General features: G+C 41.6%; 1 protein-coding gene across 2 annotated transcripts in view; it reads right to left on the minus strand.

Moving 5' to 3' along the window:
* Positions 1-27,973, minus strand: part of LOC116569027 (maltase-glucoamylase, intestinal) — an 89,566-nt gene that overhangs the window by 28,874 nt on the left and 32,719 nt on the right. For both annotated transcript variants that reach the window (XM_032304955.1, XM_032304954.1), the window contains exons 6-28: positions 27,653-27,804; positions 26,930-27,101; positions 25,114-25,213; positions 23,281-23,393; positions 22,696-22,821; positions 21,336-21,467; positions 21,065-21,181; positions 20,725-20,838; positions 19,535-19,619; positions 17,980-18,097; positions 16,502-16,673; positions 14,753-14,869; positions 14,112-14,266; positions 12,571-12,655; positions 11,762-11,818; positions 11,099-11,223; positions 8,251-8,339; positions 7,535-7,584; positions 6,799-6,966; positions 3,713-3,865; positions 3,167-3,367; positions 1,268-1,422; positions 151-319 (exon numbers count right to left, since the gene is read on the minus strand). In XM_032304955.1, coding sequence (XP_032160846.1) covers positions 151-319; positions 1,268-1,422; positions 3,167-3,367; positions 3,713-3,865; positions 6,799-6,966; positions 7,535-7,584; positions 8,251-8,339; positions 11,099-11,223; positions 11,762-11,818; positions 12,571-12,655; positions 14,112-14,266; positions 14,753-14,869; positions 16,502-16,673; positions 17,980-18,097; positions 19,535-19,619; positions 20,725-20,838; positions 21,065-21,181; positions 21,336-21,467; positions 22,696-22,821; positions 23,281-23,393; positions 25,114-25,213; positions 26,930-27,101; positions 27,653-27,804 — 2,925 coding nt within the window. The remainder of the gene's footprint in view (positions 1-150; positions 320-1,267; positions 1,423-3,166; positions 3,368-3,712; positions 3,866-6,798; positions 6,967-7,534; positions 7,585-8,250; positions 8,340-11,098; positions 11,224-11,761; positions 11,819-12,570; positions 12,656-14,111; positions 14,267-14,752; positions 14,870-16,501; positions 16,674-17,979; positions 18,098-19,534; positions 19,620-20,724; positions 20,839-21,064; positions 21,182-21,335; positions 21,468-22,695; positions 22,822-23,280; positions 23,394-25,113; positions 25,214-26,929; positions 27,102-27,652; positions 27,805-27,973) is intronic.

Below are 27,973 nucleotides of genomic sequence, written 5' to 3' on the forward strand. Positions count from 1 at the left end.
AATACATAAAAAACAAAGGAGACTGAGCACAGACCCACTCATCTAAATGTGGAAATGTGACCATCTAAGGTGAATCTGGGAAGATGAAACATGGAGTGTACATAGTGCATAAAAAGAAGTAGACACAGATCCCAGATGCTCTGTCCTTACCCCTGGGGGCTGGTCTCTGGAGAACATCCCCCATGTGTGCCAGTTCAAGTCTCTCCGAAAGGCTGTATGCTCCGTTTCCCCAAAGCCATAGATGTACTGGGAGGGAAGGCGAGTGGAGATGCGGATGAACATGTCATTGAAGGTAAAACCAAGGAGCTGAGAGTCCCAACTGCAACAAAAAAGGGTGTATTTGGAAAAGAAATGGGCCATCCTGTTGGCTTCAAGCAGCTGACTTTTCAAGGACAACAGAACTCTTGATTCCCTCTCTCACCCAGAGCCCTGTTAATCTTCCCAAAAAGCCACAAAGTCCATTTGATTAAAATAATCTTTGATGCACATGCTGCCAGCCTAGGAGTTAGCCTTCATTCTCCTGGTTTCCTCTCTCACTGTCTCCTGGATGCCAAATCCAATCACTTTTCACATCTTGGGTGCTACCGCTCCACACCAGCCCGGGGTGCCACTCTTGGTCCTCTCTACTGTCCCTTCGCTACTTAACATCCACAGCCATCCAGCTACAGTGTGCTGCGACCACAACAAGCATTTTCTCCTCAATATGCAAGTGTGCTTTCATGGCCTGTGCACTTCTTATTCCATCTGTCTGGAATGTCCTCTCCCTTCCCCCAAATCTCCACATGGGTGGATCCTTCTCATCTAAGTATTACTTCAAATGTCACCTTCTCTGAGATCCCTATTCTGACCCCAGTATCAAAAGCAGTAAACGCCCCATAACTCTTTATTACCCTGTTCTTTTTCCTACCTAGCAGTTGTCACTATCTAAACTTCCTTATTTATATTTTAACTTACATTATCTTTGTTATTGATCATTAATTTTTGTCATGAGAAGAGATACCTCATCTTCTAGAACTACCTAATATAAAAATAATATACACTAACCACCCCATAAACACTAGTTGAATGAATCCCTAGTACATGTAAGTATCTCAGTAATTACTGCCAGGGGACTAAAGATTTCCCATAAGAACAGGCCCCAAAGGAATAATGTATTCATAAATCTGGAAATGGGCAGTGTGGTGTTTTGAGCCAGGATATCTCCAAGGACAATGAACCTGGCAGTGCAGGGAACCATCAATTTCAAATCAGACTAGAAGCCACCTACATTACAGTGCCTGTATTCTTCCGGCGAATTTCAATCCCAAATGGATTCTTCTTAATAAGGACACTGTAGAGTTGACTCTCAGAGGTGCTGGAAGGAACTGTGGGTATGTTGAGAGGAACCGGGACCTCATACCGATTATTGTTGGGATCATAAATCTAGAGTGAGTGCAAAGAAAATTAGGAAAATATAGTACTCTAGAAACCTATGTACCTTACCAGAAACTTGTATCCTTGACACAGAGTGTGAATGCTGTATTTGTCTCCATTAAGCTCATGATACCAGGGATTTAGTTATTATATCAAAGAACAATGTCAGACTTAACATTTTGACCTGAGCCTGTCATCTCATTTTTAAGGCCCCTATTACAGTAACACATTTGCTTTGATATTGTTGATATCTTTGAAAATCAGTACGATATCAGTTTGGTAGATAGAAATATATTATTTATTTATCTGTGATTGTATGTGAATATCTGAAAACTTCTCTGAATTGAAAAAAAGTAAAAAAAAATGAATTCTATTTGATGAAAATAATCATAGATGTCCTTGCAATAAATGGCATCTAAATTGATTCACCAAGTACATACTCTACCCCTGCCCAACACTCTAGACACTAGACACACTAAATCAGATAACACATTCTTGCTGTTTTTAAGAAATTCACATGCTAATGGGAAATAAAAGAGGTGCCCACAATATCTGGGTGATGATATGCTCAAGTATAGCCATGTGGGAGTGTTGTGACATTATAAAGAAGAAAATGCCCAACACAGCTTCTAGAAGACTGAGGTGATGTCATGGGCAAAATACAGGCTGTATTAAAACCTTTGCAGCTGTTAACCCAGCACAACAAGGAGATAAAGTCATTCCTGGTAGAGAAATAAATGCAAAGGCCCAAAGTATTAAAGCTGGGTCAGAAAGAGGCAAAGACTGGGGGGGAGAGCTACTGTTTGATCAGGAGGTAGAGGAGGAAAAGGGTTGAAGCGGGAAATGCAAGCAAGTTCATTTAGTTCAAACTCACTAGGTGCCTACCACAGGCCAGCACTATGGTAAGGACAGGAATATCAAAGAGCATCTTCCCTGCATTAGATGTAAAAGGAGTCAGTCTAGGTTGATAGCAGGTTGTGATGAAACTTTGGGGCAATGTCCAATGTCTTTCATTTACTCTTTCATTAAACATCTGAGTGTTAACTGTCTATCAGGCTCGGTGTCAGATTTCAGAAACACAAGGTTGAATGGACAAATTCCTGTCTTTGAGAAAAATAGACATAAGAACAGGCTGTCACTAATCCTTAGATGTCATTAAATTGTAGGAAAGAAAGAGATCACTACATTCTTGTGGCTACTTCTCAGCTATCCCAAATTCAGTATCCCAAACTGAACCCATCATCTTATTCTGCCCAAGCCCAAACCTGTCCAATGTTCCCATTTCAGGTAATATCACTGTCACCCACATAGAGACACACGCCCGAAACATGGCAATCGTTCTCGATGGCTCCCTCTCCCTCATTGCCAACTCGCAGTCATCACCAGGTCCTGGGATTCTACCTTCTCAATTCTCCCACCATCCTCCTTTCTTATACCTGGTCTACACTTGGTCACCCACAAGGACACCCTAACCGGTAGCCTCCTGGCTGGCCTCTCCTTTTTCACTCTTGCCCTGCCAACCGTTTTCCTTACAGCAGACACAGTGACCTTCTCAAATGCACATCAGAACAGGCAGCACTGGTTCATCAGTGGTCGTTCAGTGCCCCCAGGATAATGATCTAGTATACTTCGGCATGGTTAGCTCAGAGGAGCAAACTTATTTTAGGGTTCTGTGACCTCAACTAGCAAAATGTAATGGAACTGCCAAGTGCCCAGTGGGCACTTGATACATATGGGTACTGCAGACACATACCTTAAACTGCAGCATGTCATTCTTATGATAGGTCACATGCAGACGGAGGTCAGTCACAGGTACTGAGGGCAGAGCGGAGGCATAGAGAGAAGACTTTAAAGACAGGGTCGTGGTGGCTCCATGTGAGTGGTACTGAACATCACCAACAGAGTATAGATCATTGACGAAATAACAAAACGGGGCTCCTGGAGAAGTGGGTACCTGGAAAGAAAAGCTAAGGTCAGTTCAGCATGCAACCCTAGAATTATCAAATACAAAGGGCTAGAAAAGGCCATTTACAGGGAGATAAAGCCAGACCATTACTCACTTCCTTATATATGCTTTGGTAGGGACATCACTTTAAATTCCTGGTCTTCTTGCAAAGTATTTGGGGGGAAAAAAAAATCCCACTCCTATTCCTATATCCAGATACAGACTCAGGTTCCTTTGGAAGTCCTGCCTTTCTATGGGTTTTAAGGAGTGACATAGGTCCTGATGCTATGCTCATGAAAGTCTAGGTTGAGTGTTAAGGATTTTGATGCACGCTAGTGTTGTTGGGACGGTTACCTCCCAGGCACAGCCACGGGCAGTACAGTTTTCTGCAGAAGCACCGTTCTCATCAGGGAAACAGTCTATTTTTTCTGCTTCCTTTATCTTCAGGGCCCACTCCACTGTGTATGCTTCTCCCAGGATAAGATCGATTCCCCTGATCAGAGCAACCTGTAGGGATGAGCAAGTGACAAGGAAATTTACCCCCAGGACAAAGTCCTTGTAAGATATGAAACCTCTTTTAGAAAAGGGAGCACGGGGTGTGGTGCAAAAATAATGAATACTGTTATGCTGGAAATAAAAAAATAAATAAATTAAAAAAAAAAAAAAAAAAAAAAAGAAAAGGGAATAGAGACCAGAGAAGACTCAACAATCCAAGTGGCACTCCACTGGCACTTCTAGGAGGAAAGCTACACTTGAGGAGGGAAAGGACGAAAAGACAAATGTGCCAACTCTATCAGAATCTCATACCCCACATCTGGAAGAGCATTAAGCCAAATAAAATCTTCTGTGATCACCCATTGTCTTTCTTTCCCTGATTCCCCTTCCTCTTCCTTACTTGGACAAAAGACCTTCCTGTGTTTTCCCTTGTAGCATAACACACATGAGCTCACGGGGCCATCCAAAATCGAGCTTATGCCCTTGCCTTCCATTCCCTCGCCCACTGTCCTGTCTTGGTCTGGAGTGGTGGCAAGAACATTCGTAAGGACGTGTGGCTTGTGTTCTCATCTCCATTCCACTAGGGAAACTTAGCCAAATCATTTTGATTCTTTGGATCTCAGTTTCATCAACTGCAAAAGTGGGGAGTTGGCAAAAATCATTACATTTCTTTCCATTTCTAACATCCCAACTTCTTCATTTCTCCAAGACCAAAGCCTCAAAACCTGAACCCCTGCTTCTTTGTGTCTCACTAATTAAAATATTTAATATTTTCTGTGTATTTTCATCTCTTCTTTAATTAGCAATTTCCATAGTGCAGGTCCTCATTTGCCCAGAGTTACAAAATCACACTCTAAGGATAATCACCCCTTTTCCAGGCTTTTCTCAGTCTGAATTCACCTTAAATTTCCCTGTTTCACAAATCTCACTCTCAAAGCAATGCTTTCATAATAGCACAGCCTGGATTCAAGGATTCATAGGACACACTTGAAGAAGCAGATCGCACTTTGGTATCTAAGATCCTCTAAAATCTGACCACAAACTCTTTGTCCGAACTGATCTCCTCCCTATTCTAGTTACAGCGTATTCACAGATCAATGTCAAGCTAGTCTCAACCCTTAGATTGTCTTACTCTGGTATCTCAACCTTGCATACATTTTCTAGACAAATGCCCTTTCTAGGAAAATGGTGTCTTTTTTGTGGAATGTCCTGCTAGTTGCCTGCCTTATATAAAAGTTCCCTTCTGACTCACTATTTCAGCTTAGAATATTAAAGTTCATAATAAAGAACTTAATTTTTTAATCTGTGTAACATAGCTGCAGCCCTTAATAGGCCAGTACAAGTCCATGGGAGTTGCTGGCCCATCTTCATTTTGATTTAAGGGACTTCCCTGTACCTTTTCTTTCTGCCTCCTCTTTCATTCTGTAGTAATAGGGCCACAGCAACTGGTATTAAGCTGTCATTTCCAGTTAACGCTGACAACCTTGAGCCATTGAATCAAAGCTGGCTACTGACCACTTTCTAAACTTACTGCATGAAGAAGAAAATCCCAATTTGTTCAAAGTCCCATTTTGCTCCATTTCCTATCACTCGTTAGCTGAATGAGTATCTATCTGATAACACCCTCACTCAAAGTCCAGCTCAAACCCTGACTTCTCCAACAGCTTTGCTCAGCTGTGCCATTAGACTTTGAACATTAAATTAGGTATAATATCAGTAAATATTTCCTCTGTGTTGTTTGGACTGTCTGTCCCCTTCCTGGTAAATTTCTGTGTATAAACTGTGTTTCCCCACCACCCAAATTCAAGCACCAACAATTCTTTCACTCTTATATTAATTAATATAACAAATATTTATTGAGTTTTTTTTAATATATGCACCTCTCAAATGGCTTGCACTTTGCAGTGCACATAACTAACCATACAATGAGTTGTCCTTTGAACAACATGGGTTTGAACTGTCCAGGCCACTTACATGCATGTTTGGTTTGTTTTTTTCAATAAATACAGTACAGAACTGCAAATGCTTTCTCTTCCTAATGATTCTCTTAATAACATTTTCTTTTCTTTAGCTTGCTTTATCGTAAGATTAGGATACAGAATTCTTATGATACATAAAATATGTGTTAATTGACAGTTTATCCATAAGGCTTTTGGTCAGTAGTAGGCTATTAGTAGTTATGATCTGGGGAATCGGAAGTTACTTACAGATTGTTGATAGCATGGGGGGGGTGTTCAGTGTCCCTCATGCTGTTCAAGGGTCAACTGTGCTTTATTTCTAACTCTATAATATAGGTATTCTCAGCATATGTTGTAAGGCAAAATGGCCAATGTCATCAATACAGCATTATAGCGGAATGCCAGATGTACTTATTTTCTCCAAATTTGGAAGATCTCTCACAAACATGCTGAGCCACAACCCCCAGTCCCAGAACATCTGGAGGGCCTGACCTGAGGAGAATGGAGGAAAGGATTCCTCAAATGCTAAGATACCAGGCGAACAGATTACAACTTGCTCAGGAGCATTAGGTCTCACTGCAACTGATGAAAAATTATTTTTTATCACTATCTAACCAATGAGTAGCCATTAGCTAAGCTGGTCGGAGTCTTTGACTTGAAATATTTTTTACAATGTATGTGTGAGAGAGAAAAATCTATGTATCTGAACACAGTAAAGAAAAACGCACTTCAAATTTTTAATTATAGGGATCCCACCTCCCACTTTGCCTTTCTAGCTTCAGCCATCTTATTCCAGCTTCTCAGCAGCTCCCTGATCCATTCTAGCTCTGGCTTAACCCTTGCTTTTTTCTCTCCTAACCCTCTGACTTCCCCACCTCAGACCTCAGAGTGTGCCCTGGTCCTTCAGGAACCCTTGTGACTTTAGCAAGAAGGAACATGATAAGCTATAAATTCTTGATAAACTATCTCAACAAAATGGATTTTTACCTGTAGGTTAGAATCATAAGTGACATTAGGAGAAATCTGACTTGGGACACCATTGTGTTTCACGGTAACATTGGTAGGTTCCTGGGTCCCAAGAATTTTAATCTCTTTAAATACTAAATTATTGGGGTCTTTGTATGTTGACTGCAAAATCTTCACATCCAAGTGGTTCTGCAAAACAGTTAAGCACAAAGTTCTGATGATTGGTTGTCAAGTCACTCAAATAGTCTATCCTAGACCAGATACCCAAAACTGCTTCAAATGCCTCTTAGCTGTCTCTACTAACATGTGCTCAAGGAGTACAAGCATTTTTTTTTAATACTCCCCTGAGTGAAGAAGAAAGAGAGAAACACACACAGAATTTTTTTTTAAAGGCTGACTACTGTGATTTAACCATATCACTGTCTCTTTTTTACCAACATGGATGATTCAATTATTGGGAATTAAGTCATAAATTGAAACATCCCCATCTAAGCACTGGGTGATCTACGGAAGTGCTGAATAACTATATTGTACACCTCAAACTAATATAACACTGCATGGTAACTAACTGGAATTAAAATAAAAACAAATAATAATAAAAACAAAGTTCTTTTATCTTCCAAAAGAAAGCAGAAACGTGCTCACCTACAGTCATAAAGGCGTATGAGGCCATAAATGTAATTTCACACATACACAAACACACATGAGCTGTCAGAGAAAAGCCCACACCTAAGAATCATAAAAATGTGCTACTTACTTGGGTGGCAGAAAACTCACAAAAGAGATAAACTTGATTGGCCACAGTATCTGGAAGTGCGAGAAAGGTGAGTCAGCCTCTGCCCTGCCCACTACTGAAGAACCCATCACCCCTGGGCTGTACTGAAAGCTTCATCTTGAGAATGATAAGATTATAGACAGAGTCTCCAAGGCCAGGCTACTGTTTTCCCTTTTCATTCCTACTTACTCTTGAAATGATTCCCTTCCAAGTGCTTCCAAGGCATATGCCTCAAGTGAACCTATTGCCTAAGCCTGGGCCCCGAGAGTTGTTAGTATACTGGAGCCAGAAGAATACACAGAGAAGCATGTCTGGATACAGGCTCATGAGAAGAGCACGCTCTCACCCTGCCTCGCTGCCATGGTGTGTGTTTCCTATCACTGACTTTTGTGCACAAGTATTTTGGGGGAAGAGATCTACAATGGCAGGAACAGTCTCGAAAACATCTTTTGCAGATGCCTGTTGACAATAAAATGAGAGCCTGTATATATTACCTGTCTGAGGGGAGCATGCTAAGAGGTAGAAAATGTGTTTTCCCTCCATCTGTGGTCCATCTACCACTAACCACGAACAGTGCAACCCACATGAAAATTTTCCTCTTGAGTGAATAGCGCTGCTGTGCCTGGGGAGAGTCCTCCGCTGGCTGGTGGACCCGTGGGAGTCACTCACAGACGCAGGTTGTCATTAACAGTGCTCACCTTTAGTTTCCCCATCATCCCAGAAAAGTTCGCCTTTTGCTTCTTTGTTATCATCTAGGGCAATGATAAGACCCAGAGGGTTCCGGCGGCTGTTGGAAACAAGGTTTAGGAAGGAGAGAAACACTTATGTCTCAAAGAACTTTGCCAAATGAAAATGAGCTGGGAATGTTGCCATCAGCTTTCTTTCCCTTTCTTTCTTTCTTTTTTTTTTTTTTGCACCCCAACCAAAATCAGTTTAAGAAAGAGAGAGAGAGAGAGAACACACAAGCAGGAGAGGCAGAAGGGGAAGAGAGTGAGAATGCCAAACAGACTCCCTCCTGAACGCTGGTCCCAACAGGGCGCTCGACCCCACAACCCTGAGCTCACAACCTAAGCCTAAACCAAGAATTGGATGCTTCACCAACTACACCACCCAGGTGCCCCTGCTATCAGATTCCAAATGGGAAAGGTTACTAGCAGCAGATGGCTTGGCTTTTCTCCAGGCACAAAAGCAAAACAACAGGCGCATCTTTCTCCAGAATCAGTAACGTCACAGGAGACAGAAATACTGCAAACATTAGCAATAAACATCTATGTAAGAAGCAAGAATTTAAGTGTCAGAATCATTGCAATTGCTACTATAAAAGTTGCTGAAGCAACTATTACTTAGAATACAGACTATTAGAAGAGAAAGACATTCTACACAATAATTGGTTCAGCCTAATTTTAGAGTTTGTGCAGGGGATGTTTTAACTATCGTTGGGGGGATATATTTCCTGACAAAGAAAGTGACTCCATTTTTACTCAGAAGGCAATAAAATACAATAAATCCCATCTATTTAATAGCAATTTTCCTAATCTGATTATTTATTATTAATTCATTTAGAGAGGAATATAAAACACAATAGTTATCTTCTTTATAATTTAAAATATGAAACACAAAACATGGCTCAAAAAGGTGGTAAGTACATGGGTGGAGAGATAGAGACAAAGAGCCATTTGACATGGAATCTCTCCTTGTGTCACCACTCCCCAGACCCCCTCCCAGTTTCCTGCTCCCACTGGTCCGTCACTAAGGTCACACTTTCTGCTCTTTCCCCGGTCAGCCCCCCACTGTGCCCTAAGCAAGGCAGGTTCCGTTATCAGTCAAATCACCTGCTCTCTCTTTTAACACACATGTATTAAGTAGCTCTTGTTTTTTAGCAAGTCTAAGAAATACAAAGATGAATAGATCACAACTCCATTGATGAGCTTAAATATTATGAGAAGGATTAAACATGTTCACTGCATACTCAAGGCAAAAAGTAGAGTGACACAAAAGTCAAAAGACTTACAGGAGTCTAAAATGGCACTTCCAGCAGTGTGGCTGACTAAATATTCTGGGGGACACCAGGCACCCTGAAAGACCCACCCAACACATGATACTTAAAGCTGCTTCAGATGACCTCAAGTTGACAGCAGTCCTGACTTGCAACTGAAGAAAAGAGGCAAATCCTCTCTGAAGGAATGAGACCCATGTCTGGATCCTTAAGATCATTACACTTGAAAAACAAAAACATTACTAAACATACCAGGTAATGAAGGAAAGTTGGCAGAACAATGAACAATAATTTGGACTTTCCAAAGGATTTTAGACAGAATTCTCTCAGCTAAGGCACAAAATAATATTGAACAGTATACAAAAGAAGGATTTAAAAAAAAAAAAAAGTTTGGAGCGGCATCACTCCCTCTGCTGGAAGAATTAAGGAAGCTTTCTTGCAAATGAAATCTTTAATTTGGAAAGTCATTAAGAATGCATCAGGCAAAGGATGTTGGAGGGGCTAATAAGTAAAGAAGCCCAAATGCCGTCCAATAGATGGGTATGTCTGGGAACATCCGGCTTTGGGGCATGGCTGGTCTACAGGAGTGCACTCAGATGTCTCCAGAGGCACAGTTAACTTGCAACCAGATTGTGATTGGCCTGAACACCCTCCTCATGAAAGAATTTGGACTCCACACAGGAGAGCAACAAGGAAAAAAAAAAAATCTTCATTTTGGAAAGATAATTTTGGTATCAGTATGCAGAACAGCCTGAAGCTGAACAATTAGATACAAAGAAAACATTTGGTGTTAGATGTAGAATTTTGCCTCATTATCATAAGAAGTCTGCAATATGAAAAATTAAGGTAGTAAGGAAAGTTTAGAAAAAAAAAAGATTTCTAACCTCCAAAGAACCCCCAGTCTATTAAAAATAAGACTTTTAGAGACATGCAGAAATGTGTACGTCTTTAGTACAGATGGAGTCTAGAATTTCAGAATCAAAGACTCATAAAGGAGAAATCAGTGCTACGAAGGAGATTTGAAGTGAGTAATTTTTGTATGCTGTTCTGCATCACAGGAAAGAAACGGCTCACTGGGAGGAAAGGAATGGGGGGAATGGAAAGTGGACTCCCTCTCCCTAGAAGTAGAATGAATGAGTCAAGAGCACAGCACAATGGATGAATGATCTGGCCAAGCAGGCAGGGTGATCAACAGTCCCCGTCTGCCCAGAACTGAGAGGTTTCCCAAGACATGAAACTTTCAGTGCTAAAATTAAACCGGTTCTGGGAAAAACCAGAAGGAAGACCACTCCAGCAGCCAGTGTGCTTTGAGGAGAAATGCAGGAGGTTTAAGTGAGGACAGGGAGTAAGTTCTTTCAAAATCCATCTTGTAAATCACAACTTCCTCAGAAAGAGCCAACAGAAATGCAAGGGTCACGCACACCCCGGCCCCCTTCCTCCCATACACCATGGAAAGCCTCAGCATTTTCTGCGTGGGCAACATATGGGGATGGAAATGACCAGCTTTGTCACCAGCCGCGCCCTAGAGGGGAACTCCCGCCGTGCTCTACCTGGCCACCGTGGTGGTGGCTGGCTGTTGTGTGGGGAAGATGTGGCCTCCTCGAAGGTGAAGTCCGATTCTGTCTCCAGGAAGTTCCATCTCCACACTTTGCTTCCTCCATCTCACTCGGGCCCCCTGGTGCAGGCAGACACACGTCAAGCACCTTGGCAGGGTGCCCCACTCGCACCCCCCTCATACCCATGGGCTGAGCTATCCGCAGCTCTCTCGTTTTTCCACCAAGCTGACTTAGTGTCTAGTCAGACAATCAAGCGAGAGGAAGGAAGGAAATTAAGAACAGGTTTTTGCCATCACTTGGGAGTTTGGGGGAGCGTTTACGTCATGCCAAGGCTATCTGACATATATTAGATGAACTGATAGTTTTAAACAAGCTAGCTGACTCCTGACCCAGCTGAATTTCTCCATTGGACCCTCCAATATTTGCCCTTATCTTACTGTTGAATAAAGTGTATAAAAGGTTTTTTTTTTTTTTCTCCAGATCTCTTCATGACTAACATGAAGTGATTTAGGCTCACTTTATCCACTGTGCTACGAAATGACAGAAAACAGCACAGAAACCCTCTTCAGGGTGTGGACAGATCTTCCTCTAACCAGGGAGGCATCTTATCTATGCAGCTGTGGTCTTGAGGAGTTAAGAAAAGTCAAAGCTACTTACAGTCTCATAATCGTACCAGACAGCATCAGGCATATATGCCGTCACTTTCTCTGCACCCTGAAATTAAAACAAAATATTGTTCTTTGTGACCCAGCCTCGGAAGGGGATAAAATGGATTTCTTAGCACTCCCAAGGGAGTTTCTTAACCGTATACTGAGAGAGCATAAGTGGCCTTTCTTTTCTCTGTTATCAAATCGTGCCTTTCTTCTAATAGGAATAATAGAAGCAATAATTTGCAACACAAGGGAAAATCCCAGTGGAATCACATTAGGAATAATAATAATATTGAAATACATGTTGTGGTAAAAATTCCAGCTTTACGTGAACGCACGTAATCCTCTCACCTGTTTCTGGTGGCAGATACTCTCGTGATCTCACCTTTCCAGCTGAGGCACTTGCCCAGGCCACATGGTGCTAAGAGGCAGAGGCAACATCACACCCCGATTCCATCCAACCGTAAAGACAGTGCTGGGCCCCTGCTCCATTCTGCCTCTACCTCACAGAGCAAGTAGGATCTACTAGGAGACTCGGATGATGAATAGGACCATTCCCAAACCCAGAGCCACCAGCAGATGCTTCTACACTTATTGGGAACTTGGTTAGAAAAAAGAAAAAAAAAAAAAGACTCGTATGTAACCCATCTCCAACTTCCCCAAGCCTCAGCATGCTGTCCTCAGTGCCAGCTCAGGCATGGAGGCTGGACTCAGGCTTGGGATAAAGAGAAGAAAAATGGGCCTAGGAATAGAAGAGTTTGGAGGGTAGCAGAAATTGAAGCAGAGACCCTCCGGGTGCCTCTGTGGGACACTTACCTCATCCAGAACCGGAGTGATCAGGAGCCCAGGGCCCCATAAAAATTGCTGGTGCACATCCCACGTACTGCTGTCCCCATAGAACCTGGAGACAGAGAGACATTCGCTGAGATCCGGGCCAAGGCTTCCTGACAACTCTCCCCCAACTGTCTAAAACATGAAGGCCACCTGTGTGTGGTAACCCTCTGGATTATTCTGGGACACCTGCTCAAGTTCTGCGTCTGAGCCCTGGGAGGCAGATCCACTTTCCCCAACCCAGGCACTCTCCTTTTCTTCTCTCTGGTCAGACGCTTCTCCCTGGTTAAATGAATGCTGGGCAGGATCCGGACTCCAAGTCTAATCACCATCTGCCCCTTTAAATAAAATAAGCGTAACAAGCAGTACCTCCCCAAACTTCAGAAGACTATCAAGAAGGAATTGAATGTGATCATGGCACATAGCAGATCATTTAATTCTACTCTTTTCTCTTTTGGGGCAGCTGCCTTTCAACAGGGAATTCCAGGAGGCGGTAAAAATGGACTCAAAATAATGAATGTATAATAATATCAATAATAGTAATAATAATAATAATAATAGCGATAGGTGCCTGAGAGCCTAGAATGTCAGACAACTAAGGGAGTTAACTCCATTTTCATATGGAAAGCCTCTTAGGCGGCCTTTTTCAGAATTAGGTTGGAGATGCTCACTGGCTGGCACTAAAAATTCTGGAATTCTAGAAATCTTCTGTAATATTGCTTTTTTTTAAAAGATTTTTATTTATCCATTTGCCAGAGAGAGAGAGAGGGAGAGAGAAAGATGGAGAGCACGAGCAGGAGGAGTGGCAGGCAGAGGGAGAAGCAGGCTCCTCGCTGAGCAGGGAGTCCAGGACTCTGGGATCATAACCCAAATCGAAGGCAGACACTCAACTGGCTGAGCCACCCAAGAGTCTCCTCTGTAATATTCTTATTCATGTGTAAACAACAGGTTCATCCCAGGGCCTGAACACAATGCATTACAGAAGATACCGTCCTGTTCAAACTCTCAAAACTTTTAAATTAAGAATCAAGAACTGAGGGACGCCTGGATGGCTCAGTTGGTTGGACGACTGCCTTCTGCTCAAGTCATGATCCTGGAGTCCCGGGATCGAGTCCTGCACTGGGATCCCAGCTGTACGGGGAGTCTGCTTCTCCCTCTAACCTTCTCCTCGCTCATGCTCTCTCTCACTCTCTCTCTCTCAAATAAATAAATAAAATCTTAAAAAAAAATCAAGAAACAAAGGATTACAGAACTTAAATGATTTGTGTAAGATAAAGAATTAATTGGTGGCAGAAAAAATACCCCAAAGCCCCAAAGTTTTAGTCTACTTCTATCCCCAAAAGGGAACAGACTATACCATTTAAATATACCTCTAGAACAGTACAGAGGCTGCGTAACTCAGTTAAAAAAATACACATGTATCTGAATAACCGTTCAAAGTGTCTCAATATTCACGCTGGTATTTGATCAAACAGTCCATGTTGCCGCCCACATTAACAAAAGCTCTCTGGATGAGGTGAACTTACTCGTGCAGAAGGGGCCTGGCCACCGTGTCCCCCCGGCTGTGGGCGCGGTAGAAGAGGGTATAGAGGTAGGGTAACAGGGTGTAGCGGATGGTAAGGTAGTGCCTGGAGGAGTTCAACAGCAGAGAGTCAGCTCCAAAAGAGGCAGGATCCTGGGCCTGGGAGGAGCAAGAGGTTGCCACTGTGACCTGGCTGTGAATGGCAGAAGCATCTGGAGAACTCCAGACCCCCTTCTTCAGAACCCAAGAGTGTCCTTCCTCAAAGACCTGGAGCCTAGGGTGTAAACTTGGCCTCTGAGCCATACAGGTGGGCAGAATCGCTTCACCAGTAAGTGCCATTCACCACCTGTTATGTCAATCATTCTGAAGTACTTCCTCATCTGACTCTCATAACAAAATAAGCAATGCAGTCAGAGTGTACAGAAATTTAATGAAAACCTTCACAGACTAACCATCTCCTTAACTGCAGCAGTACCAAAACCAGACTCTGTGACAGCAGAACATTTTAATGGCATGTCAGAGGTCCTGGTTAATTGCAAATTAGCCAAAGTGAAGCGCCAGGTAGGAGGTTGGCTCGCCTGATGTCTTGGTGAGGATGCAGGCAGATCTTGATCTTATTTTGATCATGTCTCCTGGGAGCCTTACCTTATAGCCTTGGCCATTGTGATTCCTGGAGAATGGATAGAATGCCCCCAGCTGCATCCACCGCCTGCAGAGCTCCTCAGGGGCATCCAGTGCGAAGCCACATATGTCAGCACCCACCTGGAAGGACACACGGACAGAACGTTTAACTCACCTCCATTATCCCACCCTCGTTGCTTCCCATCAGGGACTTCCCTGAGAAGGCTTATAGAATCTGATCAGAATTGGGTCACATCACATGTTCACTCTTCTTTTTTTTTTAAGAGAGGGGCAGAGGGAGAGGGAATCTTAAGCAGGCACCACAACCAGCACACAGCCTGACACGGGGCTCTTTCTCACAACCTGAGCTGAAATCGAGTCAGATGCTTAACCAACTGAGCCACCCAGGAGCTCCCCCTATGCCCACTCATCACCGTCAGATGACCATGAATAAGCTACTTCAACCTTCTGTGCCTCAGTTTCCTCATTTCATTAAATGGGCATTAATTAGCTACACAGGGTTTTAGTAAATGACATAATGTAAATAAAACACTTGACATACAATAGCTTTTGTTTTTTAAAGATTTATTGATTTATTTGACACAGAGAGAGAGAGAGAGAGAGAGTGAGTGGTGAGGGATGGGGGGCAGAGGGAGAGGGAGAGTCCCAAGCAGTCTCCCTGCTGAGTGTGGAGCCTGATGTGGGGCCCCATTCCACTACGCCAAGACCATGACCTGAGCTGAAACCAAGAGTCAAACACCCAACCAACAGTGCCACCCAGGTGCCCCAACATACAACAGCTTTTTGATGGGTAGGACTAAGATTACTGCCAATATTATTTGACCATACCACTATTAGAATTAACTTCTCAAAGCCTAAATCTGACTCTATCAGTCACATATTCAAACATCTCCAAGGTCTCCTCACAGCTTAGCTAGCCGCTCCTCAAAACCTGGCTCCAACCCACCTTTCCAGTATCACTTTCCACTCCAGTCCTACAAACTAATCCTTATAAACACATCAAATTCTCCCCTTTACTGCTTTTCCTGTTTATTTCTCAAACTTAAAATGACCTCTCCATTAGTCTGGTAAAATAAGCCCACTTTTCAAGGGTAAACTCAAGTGCAACCTGTTCCGTGATGTTTCTTCTCACTTGTTGCCCTGACTCCCTGTGTTCCTTATAATCTTGTCAGAACTAAAAAAGTCTTTCTCAGGATTTCCCTCAATATTTAATTAACATGTCCCTAGTTTTTCATAATTATTGGTTATGTATTTTCTATGTAAGAGGAAAGAGAAGGTGCTTCTGTAATATTTATGCTTTTCTCTACCCTCACCCTGCGTACCTAACTTAGTACCTGGCACATAGTAACGGCTCCATAAATATCTATGTTCAATTTAACTAACAGATGTCAAACCCAGCTCTAGGGACCTGGCAATGTTAAGTTTCCTCATGTGGGTGCTGGATACACACATGTGTTCAGCTTATAAAATCCATCAACTATATACTGAAGGATATGTGTACTTTTTTGTGTGTATGTTATACCTTAATAGAAAAAAATATTCCAACGATAACAATTCAAGGTTGTACTTTCTATCTTAATAAGTCAGTACAGGAAAGTATGTTGTAGTATCAGAGCCATACTGATGTTGATGAAGCCTTTGTTCTCAAGACATTAAATCCCTGGGCCAGGAAGGGTAGGAAAGGTGAATGTCGTACTCTGAGAATTTTCTAGAAGAGGCTTTCTGGGGCTTGAAGTAGGGATGTGAACTCACCATTGGGATACCAAAAAGATTGAATTCCAGCATGCCAGGGATGGACCACCGAAGATCATTCCAGGTGGCCGCATTGTCTCCCAACCAGTGGGCTGCAAACTTGCCAGATCCCGCAAAGGTAGAACGGGTTATAATAAAGCTTCTCTTATTAGGGAACACAGTCTTAACAGCTCTAGAAAGGGAGAGAAACTTAAGGAGTCAGTGTGTGATCTCAGCATGTCTCAGCCCCTCAGATACAGTGACAATGACGAGGATCATTGCCTTTTAACTCCCTCCGAGTGGGTTAGAGATGCTGTGGAAGCAGACTGCACCGTTGAATATGTTTCCATTTTATTTTGCTTCTAAAGTACATCATTAAATCCATAATTTCCAAGATTTTTAAAAGCAGCCTTGAAAAGGCTAGTTGCTAGAGGTACAATTTTTATGGAACAAAGGTGAAATTTAATTTTACATAGATGGATACACACTGATCTTTCACATTGCATGATTTTAAACACATGCAAAAAGTGAATTTATGAACAGCTTTTTGGAACTTAAATTGTTTTTAAGTAGAGACACTTCGGTCAAAATTTTGTAATAAATAAGACTTTTTAAATGTATAGATACATATGTGTAGTTTTATAAGTAACTGTAAATATGTATCATCTATATTTTTTAAAAAGATTTATTTATTTATTTTAAGAGAGACAGAGCACCAGCAGGAAAGCCATAGAGGGAGTGAGAGAAAAATCCCAAGCAGATTCTGTGCTGAGTGCAGAACTTGATCCAGGGCTCAATCTGATGACCCTGAGATCATGACCTGAGCTGAAACCAGCAGTCAGATACTTAACTGACTGCACCAGCCAGGCACTCCTATCTGTAATTTTTAAATTGTAAGTCTATATGTCTATTTTTAAACTTTTGCTTTGTAATTTTTCAAACAACTTTCAAGATGGCTAAACTTACACCATGACTTTGCTAATGAATGAATGTGGCTTTGGTCTGGCTTCCTGCTGTTACCATTAGAGCAAATTTTCAGCACGTTTCCCCCACTGTAGAATTTGAGTCTACAAACAAGGGTATACACAGCATGGTATAAGGATGCTGAACCTGTATCCAAAACCCTGAGGCACATGAAGTCTGTACGTTACTTTACCCTCCATACCCCATACAGTGTGGCAGAGAGGAAAATGGGTGGGTTTGGGATTCATGAAAAAATGGTTTAAAATATGCTTTTTACAAGGTATTAGTTGCTTGCCCTTGGTCAAGTTACTTCTATCTCTTCCAGCCTTCCATTCATGTATTCCTCCATTCTTTCGTTTTATACATTCCATATACATTTCCCGGATTCCTTCTTCCCTATGTGCTGGGTAGTTTCTTCATTCATTCAGTATAATAACCCTATTTAGCTTGCAGGGTTCTTAAAAATAACACATATGGCATGGAACAAAGATCAGTAATCTGATCATGTAGGAAGTCCATAGCAACAGTGGTCTTACTCTGCCGTGGCAATCGCCATGGAGTAGCCATACAGATTGTGGACATCATACTGCTTGCCCCAGTGCTGCTCTGCATCCATGCAGAGAGTCTTGCAGAACAGGTACCCATCCAGGATTCCTGGGGCAGAAGAGGTAATAGGTTAATGAGAGCCTCTGAGGCACATTCCCTGCTCCTGGACTACCCAGTAGCACAACCGGAACAGGGGCACTCTAGGCAGGGATCTATTGTGGCCAACCTGCAAATGATCACACAGCTTCCTGACTGTCAGAGGGTTATATGTTTGGAGTAGTTTCTCTGACATATAAATAAATTTTGCTGCCCCATACACACTCTTCCACTCTAGGTGCTCATGTGGCTCAAGGCAGGCACTTAGAAGCCAGAGGATCCAGTTAGACTTGGGGTTTAATCCGAATTCTGCAAACAGAGCCAAACCATGTGGTCCAAGAATAGAAATAATGGATGAAAGTGTAAATTAATTGTTCACCCCTTTTCTCCTCTGACCAGAGAGTAAAAAGCCTGCCTCCTCACTCTCTCTCATGCTTCTATTCTTTTCTACTCTCATTCTACCATTCTGACTCTGATCCAAATTACATTTGCATGTTAACGACTGCAATTTCTTTTTTTTTAATTTTTATTTATTTTTTTAAATTTTTTTTCAGTGTTCCAAAATTCATTGTTTATGCACCACACCCAGTTAATAGCTTATTTACTTCTGAACTATTGGTCTTCGAATTCATACTGCACACTAACGCCAGATTAGTATTTCTAAAACAATTTGACTACCTTAATTCCCTTATATGAAAACATAAATAGCTTCCATCGCCAAGAGAATGAAGTGTGAACTGTTTCATCCCCATGCAAATCCCTGGCCCATCTGCCCCCAATGTCCTATTTACTCACCACACTGGAAGTCTTCACAAGATGCTATAATGCTAGCACCTCGTTCTTTCCTCAATCAAGATAAAATGTATCTGTGAGCCTCTAGCTTTCTTCAAACTACAGCAAATGCTGGGATTCTGGGGCCATACCCTGAGAGATGGTGTTGTTCAGAGTTCAGCCAGAGCTCACTAGTATATTCAGGGACTCTGATTTGGGCCTTCAAGGCCATGGGTCCTGGCTTCTTTTTCATCCTACATTTCACATCTGTTCTTCACACTCTTGAAATCACCAGACTTCACCCTCATCCAAAGAGCAAGCCCAGTTACACGGTCTCATTCTAGTAAGCCCTGACGTCGAGGGATACACACTACAGAATAATACCAACTAACCACTAGCCTCTGGCTTCTGTGCTGAATGTTCTCTGGACCTTGCCCTAGAAACAGCTCAGCCTGTTGGTAGAAAGATTAGTGGCACCCTTTGAATTTATGCCTCATTTAGGAGAGCTTGGAGTGCTTTAGTTTTCTTTCCTAATTTTCTGTATATATTACTCATATTTTCCCCTCCCTACGTACACTTATGCACAAACTCCCTTACCGGGTGGTTCGTATCTATCCTTATGAATGTAAAACACCAAATATGCATTGCCACTTTAATTATACTACCACCAAGACTTACTAGGAGTGAATGGGGGGTAATTTAGATTGTTCGTGGAACATCCTGAAACGGAACCATCAACGAAGTTGGAGATTTCATTCATATCCTACAAGACAAAGAGCAAAACTACCACAAAGGAAAAGTAACATTCCCCCTTATGTTGTACTGATGTTTGTCTCCTTTTTTGTTTTTTTAAGAAATCAGAGAAATGATTCTAGATGTTTCATCTTTAAAGAGGTTCTTATGCACATGGAGGGAAATAGATGTTCCTGTCTTTTCTACCCACAGAAGCTTTCACAGAGAAAGTTCTTAAAAATCCCTTCAAAATGCTCTATGTCTGTAATCATGGAAAATGAAAAATGTTCAAAAGCATTAGGTGATAAAAGATCGCGATTCATATGCTTCTATATATATCAACTTATATGTTATCTATATACCCTAATACAGCTATGAATGCACACATATTCTATCTATATATACATACATATATACACTAGATACGCACACACACACACACACAAATACATACCTAGAGAAAGTGAGGGGGCAAGCCCATGCCAACAGCCGGGCAGATGAGGGTTCTGGGAAGATGCGTACCAAAATGTCGATGGTAGATGTTTTTGGTTAACATTTTAGAGGGTTTTTGCTTTCATCTTTTTAACTTTCTGTATTGTTCAAATTTTCTGTACTTCTCTTAAAAATAGAAAAAAGTTCAACTCTAGAGCTCCCTAAATTTGCTGAACGTCTGTTGCTTTGAATTTGTTTCCATTTGATATCGTATGTGACATCTGTCCTTACCACCCCCACAGTTTTGTCATGCACCCAGAGACTTTGGTTCTGATCAATTTGTTCACTGCGTCCAAAGAAAAGAGCTCTTGCTGTGCTGGCAACTGAATAAACCAATATAAGTTTGAGACAATATAAGGCATATATGACTGATTTTTATGTCTTTCAACTCATTCATTTTAAAAGAAAAGCTGGATTCGGGGAAAAAAATATTTCTGAGTTTACTTCCAGGCCTAATGATCTGATTTAGATTCTAAGCTACATGTTTCAGTAAGATTATTTGAATAGTAAGATAAGGAATATCAGAATGACTGCCCTATGTGCTTTTTTACTCCTCCTCTTCCTGCCATGTTCCTTGACTCGATGATATAGAAACACACAGTCTGAACATTAGTCACCGAATATTCAGAGTATTAAGAACTCACAATCCAGATTCCATCAAACTCTACTTGGTTGTGGAAAAGCTCAAATTCTTTTGCCCACCAAACAGCACAGTTGGGGTTGGTATAATCAGGAAACACAGTTTTTCCAGGCCAGACCTGCAGGAGAAAAGGAAAAACACTGATCAGAGTCAATTAAATGAATATAGAGCTAGGTGGCTGTTCGGGGTCTGGGGATGAAGGGACAGGGAGACGTGTGTCCCCAGCATATATAAGGCATCTGAAGTGTCAAGACAATTAAACACATGCAAACACATACATGTGCGCACACACGCACACTCTGCCACAGCCCCATCACCTGTCCCCAGGCCCCCTGTTTAGTTACCTCCCCAATGAGTGGGGTCACCCCATCTGAAGCATTCACCCATATCTTCATGCTGGAACCCCTATCATACGGGCCATAGGGATTGCTGGGGGAAGAGCTGTTGGAGATGGCTGGATCCTAAGAAAAGAAAAAACACAGTGGAGAACCCAGCTTCAAGCTCGAGGCACAGAAAGGAGACTGGGAATTGAGGGGTGAAGGAGAGGAAGGCTGCTGTAAAGGTAAGGAAGACCCGGCACCTGGTGATGCAGGGGGAAAAGAGAATGGCCCGTACCACAATGATGACCAGCTTCTGACTGTTACTGTGTAACTCTTCAACAAACTCAGGGAAGCCTTTAAAATTGACTGGGTCGTAAGTGAAGTCCTTCCTCGCATCCATGTAATCAATATCGGCATGCTGGACATCCTGAAAGCATACACAAACTCCACAATTCAGCTCGCGGGAAATTCCCTGTTCAAATGACTCAGTCAAATCATCACTGTTATTATCCACCATACACGCTGACTGCATGCATGCCGGGCTCGAAGCCAGGTTCTTGATCAGTCCCTAGCATCTAAGTGCTTGTTTTCCAATAGTAATTTCAAAAACAGAGGACCCGTTGTGTCCCTAAGGCCTGACCCTCACCCCTGGAACCAGGTTAACTGCATCACTTGGCCTTGTCAACCGGCCCCCTCCGTCACTCAAAACCAATCTAACAAATAAACCACACCAATCACAGCAAATCACTAAGGCTATCAAAAACAGGTGGTGTAACTGGGTGACCGGTAATGAGGCCGCCATGTGATGTGATGAGCAATGGGTTTATAAGCAACTAATGAATCGTTGAACACGACATCAAAAACTGCTGATGTACTATATGCTAACTGAACATAATTTTAAAAAATATGTACCTCTACCTAAATCCTACCCCATCCACAAATGGAAGGGGAGAAGAGACAGTCTGTCCGACATCTCCCGCATTTTACTCCTCGTGTTTTGTTTTGTTGCTTCTCTTCTAACTCCAGTGTTCTTTGGCATTTATTTTTTCCTAATTCTACCTGTATGAAACTGACCCTTGCTCTAGGACCTATGTGCATGCCTCCAAGGGAAAGGGGTGGGGAAGAAGAGAGGATTATTCTAGAGATGACTGGGCTTTTTCCTTTGCACCTACTGAAAAGCCTCATGCTCCAAGACAGAAGAGACATGTTCAAATTTAGCCATTCAAAATATTAAAATATCTATTTTTAAATGTACATACTATATGGTTTTGCTCACTTAAACTAGGGAAAGAAATGTTTTGAGAACTCAAGTAAAAACACATTATATAAATGTAGTCAATACAATAGCATAAGAAAATTTTACTAATAAAATGTTCTAAGAAAAACAGACACAAACAGACTGTATTCCTAACCCCAAAATTGTGGTCTCTAAGTATCATTTCCTATTAAAAAACAAAACAAAAAAAACAACAAAAAACAACTAGTTCCTTAAAGGAATGGCCAGTGCAGCAAGAAAGTCTAGCATTCTGAATATATAAAAATCTTTTTTATTATATATACTTAAAAAATAACTCGGGCAGAGAAATTGTAAGCAGTTGTTCTTACTCCCCAAGGGAATTCATTTATTTCCGGAGTTGACTTAAAGCCTTACTCACGTAAGGGAGCCCTGCCGCACGGTTTCTCTCCATGACTTCCTTCAAGCTTTCCAGTGTTCCATAATCATAACGACTGAGATGGAATCCAAGTGCCCAATATGAGGGGAGGACTGGCCGTCCAATGAGCTGAAAGAAGTATGTGAAACAAAAGTTAGCAAACACTTGATTTTTTTAAAGATTGTATTTATTTATTTGACAAAGATCACAAGTACAAAGATCATGAGATCACTCATGACAAAGATCATGAGATCAGCTCATGACCTGAGCTGAATGCAGAGGCTTTAATCCACTGAGCCACCCAGGCACCTTGCAAATATCAATTTTTAACAAAATGTTGTAAGCACTGGTTTGGGGGCACACATCTACTCTAATTTCCAACACACCATTTCATGAATGTAGGAATGTTAGTCTATTTTCCTAGCCCCTTTATAAATCATTGAGAGTAGGAGTGATTGTAGTAGCAGATTTATAATAGCTGCTTATAACAGCAGACATTTGTGCCTCACATCTGCATATTAAATTTACTTCTCTTTGTGCTTCTTGGGATTTATTTCCTCAGTTGTAGTCACGGTATCGTAAGTTTACCTCTAGATACTCTTGAACAACTTGCTCTGGAGTGTTTCCCAAAAACACATAGAAGTCGAGAATGCCCCCGATGGTGCGGTAAGTGACAGCTGGGGTGGGCTGGAGGGCAACCTCTTGCAAGATTTAGAAGTGGAAAAAAAATAAAAATTAGAATTTACTCTAGAGTAATGAATGCAGAGTTTTAGACTGAAGGATCGCCAATCACCTGAATATTAAGAAAGTAAATCTAACACCTCAAATTTTGTATACAAAGGGAGACATTCTGATGATCACGGCACATGAAAGGCAAAGCATTTGTTCCATGACTGACTTTGGTCACTGGTGACTTGAGCGTTTTCATTCCCATGTCAGGACTCAGGCTTTCATGAAAAATAGTTTCACAAAGGGGTCCAGACTAAGCCACTGTAGCACAGAAGTTATTTTAAGCAGAAGACATTTGAGCTTCTGAAATTCCTTATCAACAAAAAGCAGGACTTCCCAAAAGAACTCAGTTGTCATAAATTCCCACCCCCAGAGCAACTAAAATCTTCTCCGAGACAATACATTGGCACCATCGCCAAACAGACATTGTTACAAGAACATCCTACCCCCCAACTATTCTCCAAAGGGCTCATTTATCTTTCCAAAAAGTCATGTGTTTTCCCATGAGTACCCCTTATCTCCCTCTCATTTGCATAGCTGGAATATAAGCCCCAAATCGTAACCACCCCTCTGAGAAGTTACTCTTCGCTGAGCACGCTCCTGTGTACCCACGCTGCACATGGAAATAACCTGTCTTTTCTCCTGCTAACCTATCTCTTGTCAATTGACTCACAGGCCCCCAAATACTGGATTGGCGAAGGCAGAGGAAAACTGTTTCTTCTTGACCTTCACAACTACAGAACTTGTTGCTCTCGCCTCACACCCCATCATCATTGCAGGAATGTAACCCATTGGACAAACTGAGTCACCAGCCTCAGTGAATCTCACTCACGCAAAAGCCAAGCTTAAAAAAAAAAAAAAAGGTCAGAGATTATATTATAAACTCCAAATCCCCCTAAGACCCAATCACAATTCTCAGAGGTGAAGTTTCCCCATTGCCTTAGTTTGCATTTAGGAATAAAAAGTTTCAAGATCTACTGAAATGTATTCTTTGTTCATAAGAACAACTCACACAGGGTATCTATGAACAAGGGTTCATGAATGCACTTGGATGCCACAGCAATGTTTACTTTCCAATACTATAATCATCTTACTATAGACCTGAAACAGTTTGTGAACTATCCGTGGGCCATGCTTTGAGCACCTCTGATCTAGCCCATTGATTCTCAGTTGAGAAGAAGTAGGGATCAATATCCCATCAACCCTGGGAGATTCTAACACATCTCCTCTTCTCCTGTGGTGATTGACTGACTGCCACTGAGATCCATTGTTACTGATGCAAGCAGAAAAAAAGTAGAGAATCATTGGTTCAATCTAAACCTTCAAGATGGGGAAGCTACCTACTTTCTGGAATCCTCTGATGTTACACTGTTTGGTCTTAAACAAACTGATCTTGTAGGGCATGACCCTTGCCACTCCACTTTGCCTTGCTACCACTGTATTGTCTGAATGAAGAATTCATTGCTCAGTTTACCTGAATCTGAGCTATGATTCAGGAAAATCATAAGTTAGGAGAGAAAGCCTATATATGGTTACCATATAACAACAGGTAATGAACTAGGGATGGGACAATCAAAGAACATGCAAGTCCCTGAGCTATGGCTCAGCCATTCCTCAAGGGCTCCATTCCATTTCTCATTGTGCTGAAAATTGCTCTTATGCATTTTTATGAATATTCCTTTTGTCTTTTACCCATGGCATTGCTGTTCATCAGAAACACTCCAAAAGACAATCCACTAGCATCTTCAAGACACAGGAAGAATGTCTGTGTACCATATAAATTAGTTCCATCCTGCAGAAAGAAAATAATAGAAAACTTACCATCTAATAATTTAAACCCCAAATGACTAGAAAAAATGACCTAAGAAATCAGTGTTAATTGTGTGAGTAACTGACAGGGAACTCATGGTCAGAAGACACAGATCAATCCTTAATATATCAAGTCTAGATTTGGTTGATGTCAACCAAGTGAATTAGTATTCCCTTATTGAATTGAGTCAGTTATGACTATTTATCTAGTAGAAATGTGAGAGCTTGGGATACCTGTCAAAATGTAGGAGAACAAGAATTTTGAAACCATAGTTCAAAAAATCTCTTCTCTCAAAGAGGCTTAACCTAATTCCATCTGCGAAAGCTCCATCAAGCCTTAATATGAATCAGACATCTTTCTAATGTGCAACTAGAGGGAGCTCTACTCAAGATATCTTGGTCTTCTAGTCTCACTAAAGTCTAGACTTTAGAACGTGAGCTGAACTTCTAACACTTTAGAACAGTAGTTCTCAACCTGGGGCTTCATCCCAGTCCAATTAAAACAGAATTCCTGGGGGTAGAAGCAGGCATTGATATTTTGTTAAATTTCTCCAGGGATTCCAATGAGTAGTCATGTTTGAAATCACTACTCTAGAACAGCATTTCTCAAAATTTGGTGTGCACAGTAATTATATATGAATGATAGTTAAATGTGGATTTGAATTCGAATACACTTCTCCCATAGTGATGCCCATTTGAATAGCAAAGATCTCAGGCTCCTTATTAAATGATTCCCAGGAGAGCTGCTCTGACTCCAATTTCCTGTCTTTCTGATAGGCATATGGTAGAGTGAGGAACGTGGGCTTTACATTACTCAGGCCAGGGGTTAGATCCTATCTCTGCTATTCCAAACTTATTTTTAAACATTGGGCTACTTCTGAACCTCAGTTTCTCACCTGTTGAATGGAATCAATTATACTTAATTTTTAGGGTTCTTTTAATAAATACAGACCATATATTAAAAGGATCACTTAATACATTATTCCAATGATCTCCTTTATTCGGAAACTCATTCTTCTTAATCAGGCAAGTGGCTGAACAATATCTGTAGGTAATATTGCTGAGCCTACAAAGTAACTCTGATTTGGATTTTCACAGCCAAAGAAAAATAAAAATGAAAACAAAAACAAAATCAAACAAAACAACAACAACAAAACTCTATGTCTTTTATTCTTTCACTGCCCCAAACACTATTCATATGGGAATGAGCAAGACGGTATATTTGTTGATATTTTATCCTATTTTACTGACGAACCTGGTATAAATTGGTGATCTATAAAGGCCAACCTAAAATATATGGAGATAATAACAACCCACCTATTGTGCAGAGTCAATATTAGTAATGTCTTCTCCACAACTAGTAGTTCAAAAGGAAAATAAAATGAAGAGTAGTTGGCATTTATTGAGCCCTTTCTATTTGGCAGACACTCTTCTAGAGACTCTGTGTAGATAAATTCTTCTAATTCCCATCACAGTCCTATGAAGGAAGTATATTCCCCCTGTTTTATAGATGAGAAACTGGAGACACATAGAGGTAACTCACCCAGAACCACAGAACTGTTGAGTATCAGTGTTAGAATTCAAACATAAATAGCCTCACCCTAGAGTCTCACTCTTAACTATTATTCTATACTACTTGGAGTCATCTTCAGAAATGAGGCTGACCTGTAGTGCAGGGGGGCCCATCCTAAAAGCTTACCCCATTGGGGGTTGTGTCCCTGGCAAACATGGCCCAAGTCTTCCAATTCATATCATGCCGGTACTGTTGGTGCACCTGTTCTCCCAGACCATACACGTTAGCACTGGGCAGTCGCATGGAGAGCTGCAGAAACTGATCGGCAAATATGAGGGGTCCAATGCCTGAGTCCAACCTAGACGCCGATGCAAAATGCAGGGACGGGTGGGCAAGTAGAGTGGAGAGGACACACCTTTAGAAAAGTGTCCCTTACATCTTAATGACCCCTATCCCCTGTTTAACTGGCCCCATTTGCCCTCCCATAGACACTAAGAGATCAGGAATTCTTTTTCCCTTAGAGACCCTATGATACTGCCAAAATATTACTCTTACGTTATAATAGATGTTCCATAATAGTTACTGGTGGATACATGGATGGAGGAATGGAAAAATAAAGAGGAAAAAAAATGATGACACAGTAATAAAAATGAAGGGGAAAAAAATGGCCCAGCCCAGTGCCTGGCCTCTAATAAATGCTTAGTAATAACTATGACAGCAGAAGCAGCAGCAGCAGGAGGAGGAAAGAGGAAGGTGGAAGAAAGTACACATTCAAAGAGTCTTGTCACCAAAAGTGGGCTCACAACCTTCAGGAACATTGTTGCAATGCATGCACCCTTCCTCAGGCTTGCAGACCTTCCTCCCCATGTCCTTCCTACTCGGATCCCCAGACAGGTTTTTAAAACTTACAAAACACGGTTATTACTTCTTCTGATCACTTTGATGCTAAACGGCTGTTGGGAGACCGTAACTTCATAGGTCAAGGGAGAAGCAGCACTTCCTTTGAAAGGTTGCACATGTTCATGAGGTACTTCATACCTGTCCTTGCTCTGGTCAGTTAGCTGCCCGGGACATGAAGGGAAAGAAAGCCAAAATGAAAACTCCTCAGTATTCTCAAAATAGAAACCTTCCTACCCACAGCAGTGTTTCCCAGTGACTATGCTCATGGTACTGAACTCAGGCACTGACCCAGATGGCATGATGTCTGAGGTAGATTTATCCATTATATTA

This window comes from Mustela erminea, chromosome 11, assembly GCF_009829155.1.
Source record: "Mustela erminea isolate mMusErm1 chromosome 11, mMusErm1.Pri, whole genome shotgun sequence".
In the NCBI taxonomy this organism is placed as follows: domain Eukaryota; kingdom Metazoa; phylum Chordata; class Mammalia; order Carnivora; family Mustelidae; genus Mustela; species Mustela erminea.